The sequence below is a fragment of the Puntigrus tetrazona genome, chromosome 19 (genome assembly GCF_018831695.1).
Source record: "Puntigrus tetrazona isolate hp1 chromosome 19, ASM1883169v1, whole genome shotgun sequence".
In the NCBI taxonomy this organism is placed as follows: domain Eukaryota; kingdom Metazoa; phylum Chordata; class Actinopteri; order Cypriniformes; family Cyprinidae; genus Puntigrus; species Puntigrus tetrazona.
In genome coordinates, this window is record NC_056717.1 from 8370700 (window position 1) to 8388052 (window position 17353).

General features: G+C 38.1%; 2 protein-coding genes across 7 annotated transcripts in view; one reads left to right on the forward strand and one right to left on the reverse strand.

Annotated features, from left to right (window-relative positions):
* The first annotated feature begins 6 nt into the window (after positions 1-6).
* On the forward strand, positions 7-5168 carry yars1 (tyrosyl-tRNA synthetase 1). The gene is made up of 14 exons (XM_043217436.1): positions 7-145; positions 478-548; positions 654-800; positions 886-1061; positions 1247-1376; positions 1781-1861; positions 2043-2135; positions 2529-2664; positions 2747-2832; positions 3439-3574; positions 3730-3830; positions 3913-4106; positions 4223-4364; positions 4450-5168. The coding sequence occupies exons 2-14, from the start codon at positions 492-494 to the stop codon at positions 4558-4560; spliced, it is 1590 nt and encodes a 529-aa protein (XP_043073371.1). The 5' UTR covers positions 7-145; positions 478-491; the 3' UTR covers positions 4561-5168.
* Positions 5169-5508: 340 nt separating this feature from the next.
* Positions 5509-17353, reverse strand: part of kiaa1522 (KIAA1522 ortholog) — a 36627-nt gene continuing 24782 nt past the window's right edge. For 3 of the 6 annotated variants that reach the window (XM_043217431.1, XM_043217430.1, XM_043217434.1), the window contains 6 exons: positions 11390-11545; positions 11239-11279; positions 10839-10965; positions 10173-10280; positions 6430-10020; positions 5509-6341 (listed from right to left, as the gene is read on the reverse strand). In XM_043217431.1, coding sequence (XP_043073366.1) covers positions 6319-6341; positions 6430-10020; positions 10173-10280; positions 10839-10965; positions 11239-11279; positions 11390-11545 — 4046 coding nt within the window. In that variant the 3' untranslated portion in view covers positions 5509-6318. Of the gene's footprint in view, positions 6342-6397; positions 10021-10172; positions 10281-10375; positions 10473-10838; positions 10966-11238; positions 11280-11389; positions 11546-17353 lie in introns of those variants that run through there. The other 3 variants (XM_043217432.1, XM_043217433.1, XM_043217435.1) reach the window with 3 other exon arrangements.

The following is a 17353-nucleotide window of genomic DNA, read 5'->3' on the forward strand; positions in this document are numbered from 1 at the left end:
GTTTCAAAATATTTTTGTAAACTCGTGCACATGAATTTATAAAACTAACTTTCATCAAGTCAGAGACTTTTATTGTGAAAAACGTGATGAAATCTTTCAGCAGGAAGAGCCTGTCACCGGCACACACGTTTCTCGGATACCACCGGTGAGATTTAATGTGAATTTTTATAAAAAATCTGAGCTTTTGTCGTATATTATCACTGACATTTTATACGAATGGTATTGCATTTTATACTTAACTAGTATATAGCTTTGAAGCGTTTCTATCACTCCGTGAAATGAATAAATAAAGCTACTCATTCATATCAGACGTCATTTTAACTCAGGGCTGAATACCCGATCCTAAAAATAATACACATGACATGTTTTTATGACACAGTTTTGACATATGGCTTCTACCGGAACCGCAAATAGTTTTTTTTTTTTTAGTAATTTGTCATATAAGCCCGTGATTACTTGCATAATTCCTTCGCATAGAAGCAGCAAACATCATGGGAGAGCAGCTGAGTCCTGATGAGAAGTTCCAGCTCATCACCAGAAACCTTCAGGTGAGAAACAGCAGGGGTATTAAACCTTCCCCAAACTCATCGTAACAACTCCCATATTTAAAATATTCGTTTCTGTCAGTTACAGTAGACCGTTTGTTTTCTCAGGAGGTTCTTGGTGAGGAGAGGTTGAAGGAGATCCTTAAAGAGAGGGAGCTGAAGGTCTACTGGGGAACAGCAACCACCGGCAAACCCCATGTGGCCTACTTTGTCCCCATGTCAAAGATTGCGGACTTCCTGAAGGCGGGCTGCGAGGTTTGTCTCTGGTGTTCTGCATTGGTTCTTGCATAGACAATTAATCAGGGCGCTGTTGTGTGTAACAGTTGTTTCTGTTCTGTAGGTGACCATCCTCTTTGCCGATCTCCATGCCTATCTGGACAACATGAAGGCTCCCTGGGAGCTGCTGGAGCTTAGGGTGCAGTATTATGAGCAGATCATTAAAGCCATGTTGGAAAGCATCGGAGTTCCCCTTGACAAACTCAAATTTGTCAAAGGCACAGACTATCAGCTCAGCAGGTAACAGTTCATTTTATTTAAGTGCTGTAGCTATGAATTGCAATCAGTTACGTTACATAATTGACCGAGAACATGGGAACCGTGTCGTTAAACTCGTTTTTCTTACCGTGAATATAACAATGATGTTTGTGGGTGTTACTTCTTTAAGAAGGTGGTGAATGCTTTGTGTGGTTGATTTATTCTAGAGAGTACACTCTGGATGTTTATCGACTGTCATCCATGGTCACTGAGCACGATGCCAAGAAAGCAGGTGCTGAGGTAGTCAAACAGGTTGAGCATCCTCTTCTGAGCGGCCTGCTCTATCCTGGACTACAGGTATGTGCTCTTCTAGAGGGATCTGTTTTTTGTTTTTAATAATAGTGTGAACATGAAGTCAATTTTGCTTATTTTTTCTTTGGTACAAATGCAAATACATAACCCATTAAAACGCTGCTTATGTATTTCTATACTACTGTTCAAAAGTTTGGGAGCATTTAAAGTGTTTTAAAATGTTTTAAATAAATGCAGCCTTTGTGAGCCTGAAAAATCCTACTCATTCTAAACATTTACATGGAAGTGTATGGTCAAGCTTTGCATCTCATCAGTACATGAGTGGAATATTCTCTTATTTCAAACTTATATTTCTGGCCTGGATAATTTTTTTTTCTTAGTTTTTCTATTCTATATTCTAATGTGCTGCTTAGTCCAGACTCTGTGACATTGTTTTTCGTTTCTCTCAGGCACTGGATGAGGAGTACCTAAAAGTAGATGCTCAGTTTGGGGGTGTGGACCAAAGGAAGATCTTCACGTTAGCAGAGAAGGTACATTTTTACATATTTCCCATTCCAGTTGATGTTTTTAAACCGCACCCATGCAGTACTGAGCTTCAGAATAGATGCTTCTGAAAAGTGAATGAATGAAAAATGAATATGTGTTTAGGTATGTCATATGGATATATTTAGTTTTTCGTAAATTGTTGTTTTTTTTTTGTTTTTTTTGCAGTATCTGCCCTCTCTTGGGTACACCAAACGTATCCACATGATGAACCCAATGGTGCCTGGACTGACTGGGGGCAAGATGATGAGCTACGGTCCCGTATACACTACTGAGGATCTCGACAGATAAGCCGGTTTCGTGATTACTCCATCACCTGCTTTCAAACAAAGCGGCATTTAATACACTAGCAGCAATATCAAGATCATTATCGCAAATGAATCGCCTGTGCATTCGTGAATTCTCTGTGTAGTAAATGGCGCCAATCTGAAGGAGATAAATGCGCGGTTTACTAATAATCACAAAACCAGCTTTACCTAATCTGAGAACACTAAGATTTCAAGATTGTTGGAAGATAAAGATTTGATTCATGTAATCAAAAAATCCTATCGATTCGGCAGGATGGTATAATGGATTATGATGTTGTATTCCAGATGTCGAGTTGATACACTAAGATATTAGTTAGTCATTCCCAAACTTTCATATCTGCTACAGGAATCCAAAATTGACCTGCTGGATAGGAACCAAGAGGTGAAGAAGAAGTTAAAGAAAGCCTTCTGTGAGCCTGGAAATGTGGAGAATAATGGAGTTCTGTCGTTTGTCAAACATGTGCTTTTCCCTCTACACTCAGGTGATTTCACGCAAGAGAAAAAGGAAAAAAAAAGGAAATGTAAACATATAGTTAAGTGCTTATTGATGTGTTCTGTTTTCAGAGTTTGTGATCAAAAGAGATCCAAAGTGGGGAGGAGACAAAGTCTACACAGTCTATGAGGAAGTGGAGAAGGACTTTGCTGCAGAGGTATATACATAATGTTTATATTAACGGTTCTTGCAAACCGCTGAGACCTTTGTGATATCCAAGAGTTTTCTGACCCCGAATTGACAAGAAGAAAAACTGACATGTTCAGTTTACAGAAAGGTTGTGAGTACATCATTAAAATAGTCCATACTTCAGTCTGTATTGAATATGATGAAGAACCTGGATGCCCTGCAGCTTGTTTACAAGCAGAGGTATGTACGCATGCATTGTGACATGGAAGAGAAGTGATTTGAAGTATTTATTTTTGTTTTCATTGTGCACAAAAAAAATATTCTCATAGCTACACCCTTGATGTCACGACTATTTTAATGATTACGCTTCTGTGTCTTGATCATGCCAGTTGCATTGCTGTGTATGAAGGGTCAGAAAGCTCTAGGATTTCATCCAAAATATCTTAATTTGTGTTTTGAATATTACTGAAGGTCTTATGGCTTTGAATGACAAGAGGGTGTTTAATGACAGAATTTACATTTTTTTGGGGTGAACTATTCCTTTAATGTACAAATGACATATATATAACGTATATGACGTTCATATAAATTGAGTTGAGCATCATATGTTGACATGTGCACCGATTACCTGCAGCAAATCCATCCTGGTGACCTGAAGGCTTCGGTAGAGGTGGCTCTTAACAAACTGTTAGACCCTATCAGAAAGAAGTTTGAGACCCCGGAGTTGAAGAAACTGACAGCGTCAGCTTACCCAGAGCCCTCCAAAAACAGTGAGTGAAAATACACAATATCTAAAAACATTTTGGACATAATTACTGACGCTTACGGACATTAAACTGCATTAAATGGTCTGTACTGAGCTTTAGTACAAGCAAGAATTTGCAAATACATTTACACAAACTTTAAAAGTGTTATTGCTTCACAGAAGGAGGCGCGAAGGCAAACCCTAAACAAACCGTAGATGAAGAGGAGGTTATCCCATCTAGATTGGACATCAGAGTTGGCAAAGTCATCAGTGTAGAAAAGGTAGAGAAAGCCAGCTATTCTTTTTATTACATTTTTTTTTTTCTAGTAAAAGGATTTTTAACCTCGTCTCTTGACCTGTTAGCATCCAGATGCAGACTCGCTGTATTTAGAGAAGATTGATGTGGGTGAGGAACAACCACGGACTGTAGTGAGTGGACTGGTGGCCTACCTCTCACAGGAGCAGCTTCAGGATCGCCTTGTTGTGTTGTTATGCAACCTAAAGGCCCAGAAGATGAGGGGGATTGAATCTCAAGCCATGCTGCTCTGTGCTTCAATGTTAGTAGGGCTTTCAACAGCCTTTCAACCATTCAAGCATTTTATTAAATCTGCTAAGTTCTTAAAGTAAAAATCATCTTGATTGATTTGATCTTTCTGAATGTGATGGTCTTCAGTGAGGGAGAGCCCAGGAAAGTGGAGCCTTTGGATCCACCAGAAGGATCAGCACCAGGAGACCGTGTTTATATCGAAGGATATGAATCAGGAAAACCAGATGATGAATTGAAACCAAAGAAAAAGGTGTTTGAAAAGTTGCAGGTATGTCAGTTTTATATCTGTGTACTTAAAGATTTATATTAAAGTATCGCTATGTCTAATTTTTGGTTGTATATTTATTTGTCAGGTGGATCTGAAGATCTCAGGCGAGTGTGTTGCACAATGGAAAGAGCAAAATCTGATGACCAAACTAGGACAGATCACCTGTAAAACACTGAAGGGTGGAAATATTAGCTAGTTGTCTTCACTGATCGAAAAATTCTCTGATACATTTTCCATGACAGCCCAGTATCTCGTGACAAGTACACAGTGTCGGCTATTACTCATCATTGACATCCAAAAATATTTACTGACTCAATAGAGAAGCAAATGGCTTATAATGGCATTATTTAATTTTATTTGTCCCATTCAACCATGTCAACCTGTGAATAATCTAATAGCACATGATTACTGCAGCAAAATGCTTATGGGTATCGTCTGTGCTTTACCTTGCATGTATTGCTGTCCTTGAGGTTTTACATAAAGTACTGCAGTAAAAAATGTCATGCTTTTTTTTTGAATGACAGATGAAGACTCTTGCTGGAGTTCATCTGTTATTCTTTTAACTCAGGTCCTCCTGTTATGCCATGTCTGGAACTAGATCATTGCTTACAATGATCAGTCTCCAGTCTGACGATGTTTAAACTATTTAATCATTAGCGGAAACGGTTCAGGCATGGGCAGTCTCTATACTCAGTAAACCGCTGTTGCATACATATTTTAGCATTGTTTACTTCACAGAGAAAAACGTAGAACTCGTCTGACGCTATCAAAATTCATTAAAATAAACAGTGATTCATAACCATTTCCTATTTGTCTTGATGGAATGATGATGGAGATGCTTTTGAAAGTACCTTTACAGTTTGATCTGTTCAAAAGGGATGTCTAAATATGGGAACCTGACACTTCAAAACATTGCAACAACGTGAGTACAACATATGAAAACAACATATGAGTAATTATATGAATAATTAAATTGAATGGTTGATTTAAAGGTTATGGAAACTGTGCGTGTGGTAGTAGATTATGGAAGTTTTACCAGATAATATCCTTCAAAAATAAAAGGTGTGTGTGTGTAAATAAATAAGATGGTACAAATATATGGCAGTCAACAAACACACTGAAGTTAAAAACAGTCAAAACAAGGTAAATCTATAAATATCTTTAATGCATATTTATTTTTAAAACAGTGTAGTAATTCTGTTCACTTCTCCCTTAAAGTAAATAGCTACTAAAGTATTTGTTTATGTATATTTTTACATCAATTGTAGGGGGACCATCAGTGAATACGCTTACCTGTTTGCTGGTTTAAAAAGAAATGCAGCATTTAGCTTACAAAGTGCTTTAATCTAATGAAAAGTAAATACGTAAATGTATATATGTTCAGCTATAGTCACCATACTGCAAAATTCATAAAGGTAACAGATGGTTCTGTACATGTATAATTACACATTTGCTGAAAGCAAATTTTGAAAGTTGATTGCAGTAGCACTAAAACTTTCAAAACTGTTAGTAGAATTTCATTAAAAACTAGTAATCAATCTGTGTGCTTGGACATATTTGTATATGTCAAAAGGAAAAAAAATAACAGGCTTCGACTTTATTTTGCGGCAAGCAGTGATTACTACCACTAGTGACCACTAGATGTCAGTTCAATCTTGCAGTCATTAGCTTTTTTTTAAGTCCACAATAAACTAAAAGTGACTTTTCCCAGCGCAGACAAACTCATTTAGAAAAATACTTGAAAGCTGTAATAAAGCTATTGTATAAAACAGATTAGGGAAAAGCTTTTTGCATACAATTGAAGGCCATTTCTCCAGGCTAAGGCTTTTAAGACAGCTGTGGTATCCATGGATCCTTGAACACCTATCTTGGGCTTTCGTCACTTTCTTTGTCCTCTTGTTTATCCCGTGCTCTGACTATAAACAGTCCAATCAAAACTCAAGTCGTGTGTCCTTCAACATGCAGTCTCTGTACTTCCTGAAAAAGAAATGTAATTAAAATTATCATTGGCATGGTTCTGTCTGTCTTTCATGCACAGACTAAAATAACTAGAATGCTTCCTTACTTGGTTGCTTCTGGTTTCCTAATGTTTGTGCTCGCTGACCAGCAGGATGCACTTGATCATTTTGCCCATTAACTTCAACCATCATTATTTGTTTATTCGTCAAGATCTCAGTCTTATCCGGTGTTGCATTCTCTGTCTTATTAGGAGGATTTGTACCATGCACTGGTTTCTTAGCAACAGGTGGCGGCACCTTAATTGGCTTTTTTGTTCCATTTGTAACCATTGTCTTGGCTTGGCCAGAAACCTGTATTATCTCAGCTGCAAGACTTTGTTTGAGGTTTGCTTGGACCTCTGGAGAAGTAGGTGTTTCAATGACCACTTTCTTTGTGCTTTTTGAGAAGATAAAGCTAGCTGTAGATGCAGGGGACTTATGTAAGTCACAGCCGTCTGGTGTTTTAGGGGATGGCACAGGTGAGCTAGCACTGCTATTTGAGGAAAAGCGTAGATTGAGCATTGCAGGTACTCCACTGGAGGACATTGCAGCAGTCTTCATACGTATGGCCTCTTGAAGACGCATGGATGGGGCTGTGGCTGGAGTAGGAGGTGACTTAGCAGGTGAGTTGGACTTCAAGGACAAGGATTTGCGAATAGGCTTTTGTGGCGTTGCTTGACTTGTAATACTGTGATCCTCAGTTGTGGCCTCAACACTTGCTTTGGTATTATTGTTAACTTGATCTTCAGCTACATTTACAGATCGTAACCGAACCATCTGAAGCAAGGAAGGGGTGACAAGGGGAATGTTAGCATCCTCCTTTGGAGTAGATGTGCTTTTGTGACGACAAAGCAGGTCTTTGCTCCGGCTGTCCTTGTTTAGTAGGCTCAGTTGCCTTCGGAAGTTAATGGTGGATTGGTCTTCCGCTGGAAGTGGAGGTGCCAGGGGCACGTTAGTGGAATCTGCTTGGGTATCATGTGGTGTTTGCTCTAATGATTCTTGTGCTGACAAAGTTGGCGTTTCCTCCACTTGTACAAGTGCATCTGCTAAAAGATAGGACATTTTAGTAGGAGCTACAGTTTCCATGCCACCTTCGTCCACAGAGAGGTTTGAGGCATTGTTGACCTCCATATCATTTTGTAAGGTTCTTGTTGGCAGAATGCTCTGTTTTTTGGAGTCTTGTTTTGGACTGCTAGCCATATCTGAGGCATTAGATAACCTCAATTCTATATTGTCATGCTGTTCACAGGACTCTTTGTGGCAGTTTACAGATACTCCCGAAAGGGGTTCATGGATTAATGAGGGAGGTGGTGGGGGGAAATCAAGTTCATCTTGTTCCTCAAACAACAATTCAGTTGATTCTTCCATTGGTGGCGGTGGTGGAGGCCACGAAGTCTCCAGAAGAGTCACCTGTTCCTCTGTTTCTTGCTTCTGTTCCTCTTTATCAGATGGTGGTATACACCCTGAGGAAGCTGATGTCTTTTTAGTAGGTGGTGGTGGAGGGTGGTGTTCTGGAGGTGGAGAAGGAGGAGGAGAAATTCCATTCACCTCAGCTACTTCAATGTCAAGAGTTTGCACTTGTTTATAATTGAGAATGTCCTTAACAAGGCAGTTTCCTTTGTTGCCCTCCCCAGTTTCATCATTGCTTAATGTGCATGCTGTGATCACGATTTCAGGACTTGTTTTGACTGCACAGTTTGTCTGTAACAACATACTTTGATCAACTTTGATAGTTGGTACTTTCATTGTAGGGAGTATTTGGCTTCTTTTTTCCTTTTGGTCCTCTACAGTTGTCTGATCTTGTGTATGAATGTTCTGAATGACCTCTGTAGGGATTTTTGTACTTTCTACTTCATTTAGTGCTTTGTTTGATGTTGAGGTTTCATTATGCCTCAAATCTGGAGGTTCTGCCATCATTTCTTCAAGTACTTGTGATGACACCGACGCATTTTGTTCTTTTACAGCTTCTTTGTTCTCCAGTTGGTTACCTGACTTTATTTCTTCTGTTGTCTGTATCTTTGGGAGTATTTGTTCAGTGATTTGTATATAATTTGTGTTTTGATTTTTTATTAATGACTCTTTCTGCTGTTTCTGAAGTTGGTGTAACTTTTGGGGGTTTGGACCTGGGCCACACAATAGTTCAAGTGTGCGTTTATTGTGGATCCAGGTTTCAGGGGGTTGGGGAGATGGGGCTTTTACCTTGGGAGGAGGGGGGATGTTGAACAGTTCCCTAAGGGGAATAGTTGGGTGTGTCAGCGTCACCTTGTTTTTCACTGTTGTAACAGGTGGGGAACACTTGAATGGCTCTGATGGAGTGGTGTTGGTTTGAATGTCATGATGTGCCGTGTCTGATGTGACTGAAGATAGAGATGTCATTGATGAAGAGACTGAAACCACTGGCGATGTCCGTACACCTGTTCGCTCAGGCTTTGAAGGCTTAACTCTTCTTTTTCCAGGTGAGGATGGACTGACCTCTTTAGGGGAATGCGTAGGTGTCCCACTTTGGCTTGAGTATCCACTCGAAGGAGACAAAGTCCTATCAAATTTGTTTTCACTAGATTCTTCTCCAGTTTTCTGCGGGGATGAGTTACCTGATCTGACATGACATCTAGCAAAAGCTTGATCAGGACTAAGTGGGCTGCGTTCTCTTGATGAGTTGAGCACTGAAGAATGGACAGAACCTTTCTCATTATTGGTGGACTCATGGTCTTTTGTACCTTTAAGATCTCTACCTGTATGGCCATCATCTCGGGCAATATTTTTGAGACCTTTTATATCTACCTGTTCCCTTGATCTTCGCTTAAGTTTTTCATGGTGCAGGGAATAGGTTCTCTGAGGTGGTGCGGGTGGCAATTTTGTCTTCATTACAGAGAGACTACGAGAGAACGATTGGCTGTTTCTGACATTTTCCCCTACTTCACTCATCTCCCTGTGATCTAGTCTTTGATTTGTACCGTTACTATTAAAACTTTTACAACTGCTTGAGCTTGTAACACTTACATCCTTTGGGATTAAATCTGAAACTTCTTTGGTGCTGTCAGTAACGAATGTTGGTAGACACTTTGCTTTTGAGGAAATTGTGGAGGAGTTGGAGACAATAGTCTCAGATGATTGTGAATGGCTCCTGTTGGGGCTAGCGGTAGTTGGATTTTGATTTGTGCTACCTCCAGATCGTGAAGAAGCTGGACTAGCTGATGCTAAACTACTCTTGCTAACTGTACTTGTACTGCGCCGGCTGTGATCATGATTAATTTCAATTATGTCTATTGCAGCAGGCAGAATTGCGTTCGGAATAATCTTAGATAAATAAGTTGCCTGTGGTGAAATAGACATAACGGGACCTTGAGGCTCATGCAGGAAAGAGGAAGTGGTCATCCCTGGCACAGCAAGGGACTTTGGCCTCTGTGTAGAGCATGCTGCTATCCCAAGCTTTCGGTTCAACTCATCTTGGTAGACAGAATGAATGTGGTTTATAAGAAACTCCTCATCTCTTGATGTCTGAAGAACCTCAATGTTCTGCAGATGTACACGAGCCCCTTCATGATTTATTGAAGGAAGCTCTCCATCAATTGTTGGGATGACAACTCTGCCACAGGAATCATCTTCACTGTTGTGTTCTCCATTTGCATGCTGATGCAGTATAGTTCCTCTTGCCATATCTTTAACAAAAATAAAACCGTAATGTCATTTTTCTGTTTTAGGCAGAACAGTTTGTGTAATTTTTATTTATTTATTATTGCTGTTTTAGTCTTCTTTTTAAGGTATGTCAAACTGTTTTCTTTCTATTGTAAATTAACATAGTTTTACATGCCCAATTCTCTTTGGACTTGTTGTGGTATGCCCATTATAGTTGTTCTTCTACTTCTCCTCTTGGTCTTGTCCAGTCGTTTAACTGGGTTCAAGGGTTTAAATGTGGAACCTAAAGGGAGTGGTACAAAATACACAGATTAAATTAAAAGAAAATGTGTCATTCAGTTTCAAGATATCTCAAGATATACTTGGAGTAATACATACTTCACCCAGAAATGAAAATAATTTAATTCATTAATGATGTCACATCTTAGTTCCCTTGTTGTCTATGCTGTCTCAGAAAGGATTTCATCAAAAACACCTAAATCAGGGTTCCGAAGGTGAACAAAGGTCTTACAAGTTTGAAATGACAGTGATTAATGATAAAGAATTGATTTTTAAAATTTAATCTTAGCTGCTTTTTATATATATATATATATATATATATATATATATATATATATATATATATATATATATATATATATATATATATATATATAAAAAGCAGCAATATATAATTGTGACATTTTGTTTGCTTTGCCCCACTACAATGCAGAATATAAGGGTGGCAAATGAGATCACTGTTCAACCTGAAAATGCTTTAGAGGGAAAAAACAAAAGAGGTAGTATGTGCCACTAAGCACAGTTTATTTCTAGACCTTCTTAGTAAGTCAGCATTGTATACCTTGACGTGTAAGCACTGGGCGTGAGGAGACTGCTGAGACAGTTGACACTGAAATGATGGAGTGTCCAGCAGTGCTATCAGTCTCAAGTGATTCATCTCTTTCTTTTGAGCTTGTATCTTCCTCTGGCTGTGAAGAAATGGAGGTCATCAGTAAACTGTAAGTGATCCGTTAAAGCTTCTTTTAAAGACGTAAGTGTTTGAATGAATGTCATACAAGATAGAGCTTGCATTAATTTGCCAAAAAGAGAAAAGAAAAACTTTTAGTGGTAACTCCCTTAAAATTACAACTAAAGCTTATCCTCAGGGGTTTGGTGGAACCAAACTTTAAGTAATAAAAGTTTTATGACTCTGTTTTAATGATTTTATTTGTTAGATACAGTTGAAAGTTTAGGTTCCTTACCATGGTCTGATCATCCTGAAAGTCCACTCCATTTTTGTTCTCTGCACGAAAGAAAGACTGAGTGAGGTGCATCAGAAAACACAGTTGTATGTTAGAAGGCCAGACTGTGGGCAGTGCATTAAGGTGCGCGAAAGATGGGCATATGTCTCACCCTCCTGTTGTAGTATCTTCAATCCCTCTTGGGCCTCAGTATGCAGGTCTTCCAGATACTGTGGTCTGCTTCCCTCTATGAACACGTTCTCCTGGTAGTGCTGGGAGGCGGTGTAGTGTACAGTCAGCTTTCTTGGCTCATTCTGCTTTTGGCCTGCTAAAAATAGAGGAAAGGGAAAGGTATTGTTATTCTCATAAAAAATGGATATAGTCATTCACCCAAACAGAATGACAAAATACTGTATCAAACCACAGCTGGCTTTTTAGGGGAGTTTCTTCCAAAATAGTGATGCATAACCATGACATCTTTGTTTAGGCACAAAACAGTCAACATTTACAAATTACCTAGTTCAGTTTTTTCATTTCTGTAAGTAATTTGAAATATGACCGATTAAAGATTTCCGCACACCCGTTTTGTGAATGAAGTGTAGTGAAAGCTTAATAAATCTGGCTGTCAAACTATGCCCATTCTTTCTCTATCCAACAGCAACACCTGCTAAAGCTGGCAGCTAATTCTAGGCAGATTTTGATGGACGTTAGAGGCACATGTTGATTGCAGATTTCCAACATAGTAATGGACTTCACACTCCTGCTGTGACCAGGTAATCTCTTCTGATCTTTAATTCCTTGAAATACCAGATTACCCTTTTCTTGCCTCTGTTTAACATATGGCAGCACGAGAGCCTCTGGGTTCACAGGAAGAACTTGTCTTTCTTTTAAATCTTTAATCAGTATCATTCTGAAATCACCTGAAATATCCCAGTTGAGTATTTGTTTATACTCCATAGTCTAAGTTGAGGAACTGATATAAATCCTCTAAACAAGGGCATTTCAAACATTGATTATTAGCAAATGTATTCGTAAAACATGCAAATATTGCAAACATCAAAGCAATATAAATTACCTTAGTGGCCTTCGTGTCTGACTTGCACTGAGACTTACTGTTAACTTTACAATAGGGAGAAATGGGACACTTGAGGGTGGCCTGTCGTTAGACCAGGGCACTCTCAAAGGAACAGTGAGAAGCCTCATACTTGTACCCCTATCATCTTCCTTACGTACCTCCTGAGTGCCTTAAACTACTGGCCATGAGATAACAACAGTTTTGATGCTTCCGAAAAGCATTGCAAAATGGAGTTAATGAGAATGTTTTAGAACAGGGACTTTCCCTTAACAGAGATCTTCTCCTCTTAGCCATTTATGCAGATTTCTAACTGTTCACTCAGTATCAACTTTTAAGCTTCTTGTGGAGTACACCCCATGAGGGGTGTCAGGTGTCCTGGCACTGACTACAGGCATTGTGGCACAACAGAAAGTCAAAACACACACTGCCAGTGCACTGTTTAAGTCCTTTTTACAAATTATTCAAGTTAAAGGAATGTTCCGTGTTAAATACAAATCGTAAAAACTTTATTTTATACTAATAAAATATTCATTCCGATGCTATCTCATGGATAATTTGTGACTAATTCATATGAATTCGCAAGACCTCACTCATACTATTTTCTGCCATGGTTACGTTTGGCGTTGGTTTTAGATGTGGTCCTTTCGAATACCTACCTGCTACCTCCTAAAATCATTTTTTTCACAAATACATACAAATTAGCTTCCTTGTCAATTATGCATGAATTTGCTGTGAGTTCAGGTTGATTATTCAATAATTCAATAACAGAATTCCAGTTTTAAGTGGATTTCAGTCAACACATTTTATGGGGGTTCATTTTAAGTATCGTACCTGAAACATTCTGGTTCTTTTTAAGAGTACTAGATGAACTAGATGAAAACCCTAGTATAAGTGTATGCAAAGGATTGAACTGAACTCCTGACCTTGTTACTTAAGGTATGAACAGCAAAATGGACATAAAGGTAAAAGACTTATAACCTTAAAACCTTATGTTCTTATTTGTTTTTTTCTGCAATCGTCATAAGCTTTTATTGCGCATTCTTAAAGTCCCTCAGTGTTGCCAACATTTTCAGCAAAGAGAAGCCACCTGTTACATATACAGGTACAAGAACTTTACATCAACTTTTAATAAATACCTTTACAGCATTTGTAAACGCCAGTACTCCAGTCTAAAGAAAATTACTAGAATAATCAAGATTCACAATGGAAAAACATTATATTTTCTACACGTAAATTCTGTGTAGAACCAGCAAAAAATATGCATGTATGAAGGTGAATAATCTATAAATTCATGAATCTACTCACCCTTCTTCTTGAAGATTGACAACAGAGATAGAACGTTTTTACTAATAAAGACCACCATGTCTATCTTGAGATAACGGTCCAGACAGAGAGCATTGTAGTTTGAGTGTCTTGAGTGATAAGCGTTAATCTCTTTCACCAAGCAGCATCATGACTAACTCTCCATTTCTACGGCTGCAGACTAACGGATGTCAACTAGCTGTCTACCGTGAAGGATAATCAGGTTGGACACAATGAGATCTACTGTGTGCCACCAATCCTCCAGCTGCCCTGATCTTTCCCACCCCTCTTCATCTCTCCTCCCCCTTGCCCCGGCTTTTGTCAGCATCTTACTGAGTGGTGTCCCCCAACGTGTTGGCTGGTTTCCTCCATTGTGCCACCAACTGAATTTGGGATTCGCCTTGACAAGGCAGTCTGGCTAATCTGCCACCCTTAAAATCTGATTGGAAATTTGCCACATTCAGATTAGGGGCATCTGTTCCATGACTTTTTAATATGTATATTGGGACTGTGTCTAGAATCAAATACTTAGTCTAATGTTCCCCTTGATTCAAATTGCCAAGTCCCTGTGTCCCTGTTTTTGCAGGTGTGAAGGTGGTTATTTGTACTTTGTTTACCCAAAACAGAAATTTCTGATGCTTGTTTTTAAACTTAATTTAATCTGTTCTAACCTTTTAAGTACTAAAGAAGATGTTTAAAAAAAAATCATAAAAGTCCATGTCTCATGCACTATTTTCCAAGATTTTGAAGCCATATGATAGCATTCTGATTTTTGGAACTTGTACACTTCCATTCTTTGCAAAATAACTTCTAACTTCATATCTTGGAAAGATTCATTAGTTAATTAGAAAACAATACGCAATGAGAGGTCTATTACAACTTCAGAGAGGACATAAACAAGAACAGCAGATGTTAGAAGTGAAATAGATTTTTTCAGGTTTAGAGTAACATAGCTACAACTTGGTATGTTTCGTATAACTCTGCAGAGCTGCAGCAGTGCTTTATCATTAAACCATTTATCAGACGTCCCATGTCTACACTTGCTGCACAGTCACTGGTTTTGGCACTGAATAGAGACTCAAGTGGAGTTGGCTTAGAATTATGGGCGTTACTTCAAACCGAGATAGAAAGGTCACCATTTTGGCTGCCAAAATTCCCATTCTTAGCTTTGAACAGAGATTCACCACATCTGCATGCATGAATCATATCTCAACCCTTTCAGATGTAAGATGTGAGCTATTAAGTTTCTAAGCAGTAGATTTTTTGTTTGTTTGTTTCATCTTTTTTTTTTCTCAGATCATTCAGATTGCAGTCACTCTACCAACTGCCTGTTGTCCAATACCAGAAATCCCATTAATATTTATATGGAGAGCCAAAAGACACCATCTGGCACATGGTGTGAGATGAGGGTTTGATGCGTGCCTTTAAACCATCATTAGACCCTTGAGTTTCTTCACACTGAAGCCTTTGTATTCCTAGATGCACAGGAAACAAAGGACACAGGCCATTTTATGGTAAATTATTATTATTATTTTTTGGTTTAGCTTTTTTTTAGTTCAGATATAATTTTAGTTGCTAAGGCAAATTTTTTATCAAATATTTTATTTGACAAAATTATTTGATTTAATATTTTTATTGATCTTCAGTTTTTAGTTTTTTTATTTATATAAAACAAAAAGAATGCTCCATAAAGTCCACCAGGTGGTGGTACAGGATTCTCTGTTGTCTGTTAGACCTGATTCGCTAATAAACATTTCCCTTAAAGTTGCCCAAAACATGCCCAGATCCAGTAGAACTGACAGAGATGAGAATATATACATATATGAATTTGTTTTTAATTGAGGGCCAATGCACATTAATAATACATTCAATATGTAAAATGCATCAGATTAGTTTTCTGATCTATATAGTCCATGAAAACAGGTGGTGCAAAATCGTCTAGGGTCCTTAAAAAAAGTACCAAATCAGCAAATTGAATCAAATAGTCAACTCAAAACAGAAAAGGAATATGTTAATATGCTACAATGATGAAAACTGTTTTTTTTCCCCTTTAAAATTTGTTTATTTCAACTGGTTTAAGAAAAGACCTACTCCGTTACATTTGTGAAGTATAGTGTCCTGCACCCACTAATAGTATCTAAATGATATCTGGCTTGTTGCAACCCATAATAACATTTCCAAGACATTTTCCGACTGCAGATAGATAAAGAAACATTTTACTTCAGAAGTTGTTTCGGAGTTTCCCCAAAAGCAAGTCGCCTTGTTCTCATAACCCAGAACTATTCTTAACACTGTCTCAGATGGCTGTTCTCATATAAACTGAAAGTTTTTGTGTCTATATGTGTGCTTATATTGGTGCACATGCATATTCTATAACTTGCAGGTCTGAGAAAAATGATGATTTAAAACTACAATATGCTTTAAATATTTCTATCCACTACCTACTGAGACTTTGTGGTAGTTACTTATAAACTTGAGATAATTTTGTCTTGGGGCTTTCAAAGCAGGGCGTAGTCTTTAACATCTGATTTAATCTGGGGATAAAAACACATATAGAAGGTTAATGTACCTTGCATCTGTTTTAGCTTCTATTTTCCGCTTTTGTGTTTAATCACAGGTAAGTTTCGACCAAACAATGCCCGTTAGCCATGTGAAATCTTCCATAAAAGTTGTATAAATGTCTAGAAATTAGCATTCTTTGTTACTATTATACACCCAAAGAATTACAGTAGTACAATTGTTGACTTTATTTAATTATATGCTATAGTTGGTTAAGCGTGACAGAGTCCTGCCCCAGATATCAGACCCAAATCTCCCATTTTGACAATGGGTTGCTTTCATAAAAGTGCCTCTGCCTTGTTTTCAAGGAATCTAACCAAACGACTGTAGGAGATGAAACTGAGGTGCTAGGGCGTCTTCTCAATGTCTCAAGAGATGATGAGGCGTTTTTCCTGGGCTCTGCTTCCCTCCCCTCCTCTCCTGATCATCTGGTTAATTTTAGAGCGCCCTGCAGTGCACCACCTCAAGTCATTAGTGCCAGGAAGCCAAAGACAAGTTTATTTTCTTGTCTGTGATGGAGTTCTGCATCTATCAGTGTTTACAAGTCCCTTGAAGCATCTATAAATCTTCTGTACAAAAACAACACTGTGTGAAGTAATCCTTTCCCCTTGCCTGAAAGCTTCATCAATACTTACTAATAATAGCATGAGGGGTTGAGGAACACGCAGGGTTTATTCTGCAGGCATCACGAAGCTGAACAGTATTTATGTTTTTTTTGTTTTTTTTTTTACCTCTGATACACCACAATGTCCCGACTCATTCTCAACATCTAGCGTGTGGGGTGTCCACATGCTCTGGCACATATACATATCTATGTATATATACACATAGATGTATACGTAGATCCAGTTGCTAATGAGTCATGTGTGTGTGTGTATATATATATATATATATATATATATATATATATATATATATATATATATATATATATATATATATATATATATATTGAGAATGAGTTGGACATTGTGGTGCCCTATGCATCCCTAATATTCTACAATATTAATAAATCTAGGCTATTTTGAAAAATGTTTGCATAGCACAAAAATCTTACCTATTTGAACATTTCTCTGTAGTTTTCCAATTGAAATGAACACTGGTGGCAGTAAAACACCAACAAATTTTGTTCCTTTTCATATAAAATCTTAAATGCAGGTTAGATTATTAATAAAGCTTTATTTATCAGATGGTTCCACG

What these genes read in the sequence shown, in the direction of transcription:
- yars1 (XM_043217436.1), top strand. Translation starts at nt 492, where the DNA reads ATGGGAGAGCAGCTGAGTCCTGATGAGAAGTTCCAGCTCATCACCAGA. An exon ending in AGATGATGAGCTACGGTCCC is followed by an intron (nt 2,136 to 2,528) that starts GTATACACTACT and finishes TATCTGCTACAG; the next exon opens with GAATCCAAAATTGACCTGCT. An exon ending in AAGTCATCAGTGTAGAAAAG is followed by an intron (nt 3,831 to 3,912) that starts GTAGAGAAAGCC and finishes TTGACCTGTTAG; the next exon opens with CATCCAGATGCAGACTCGCT.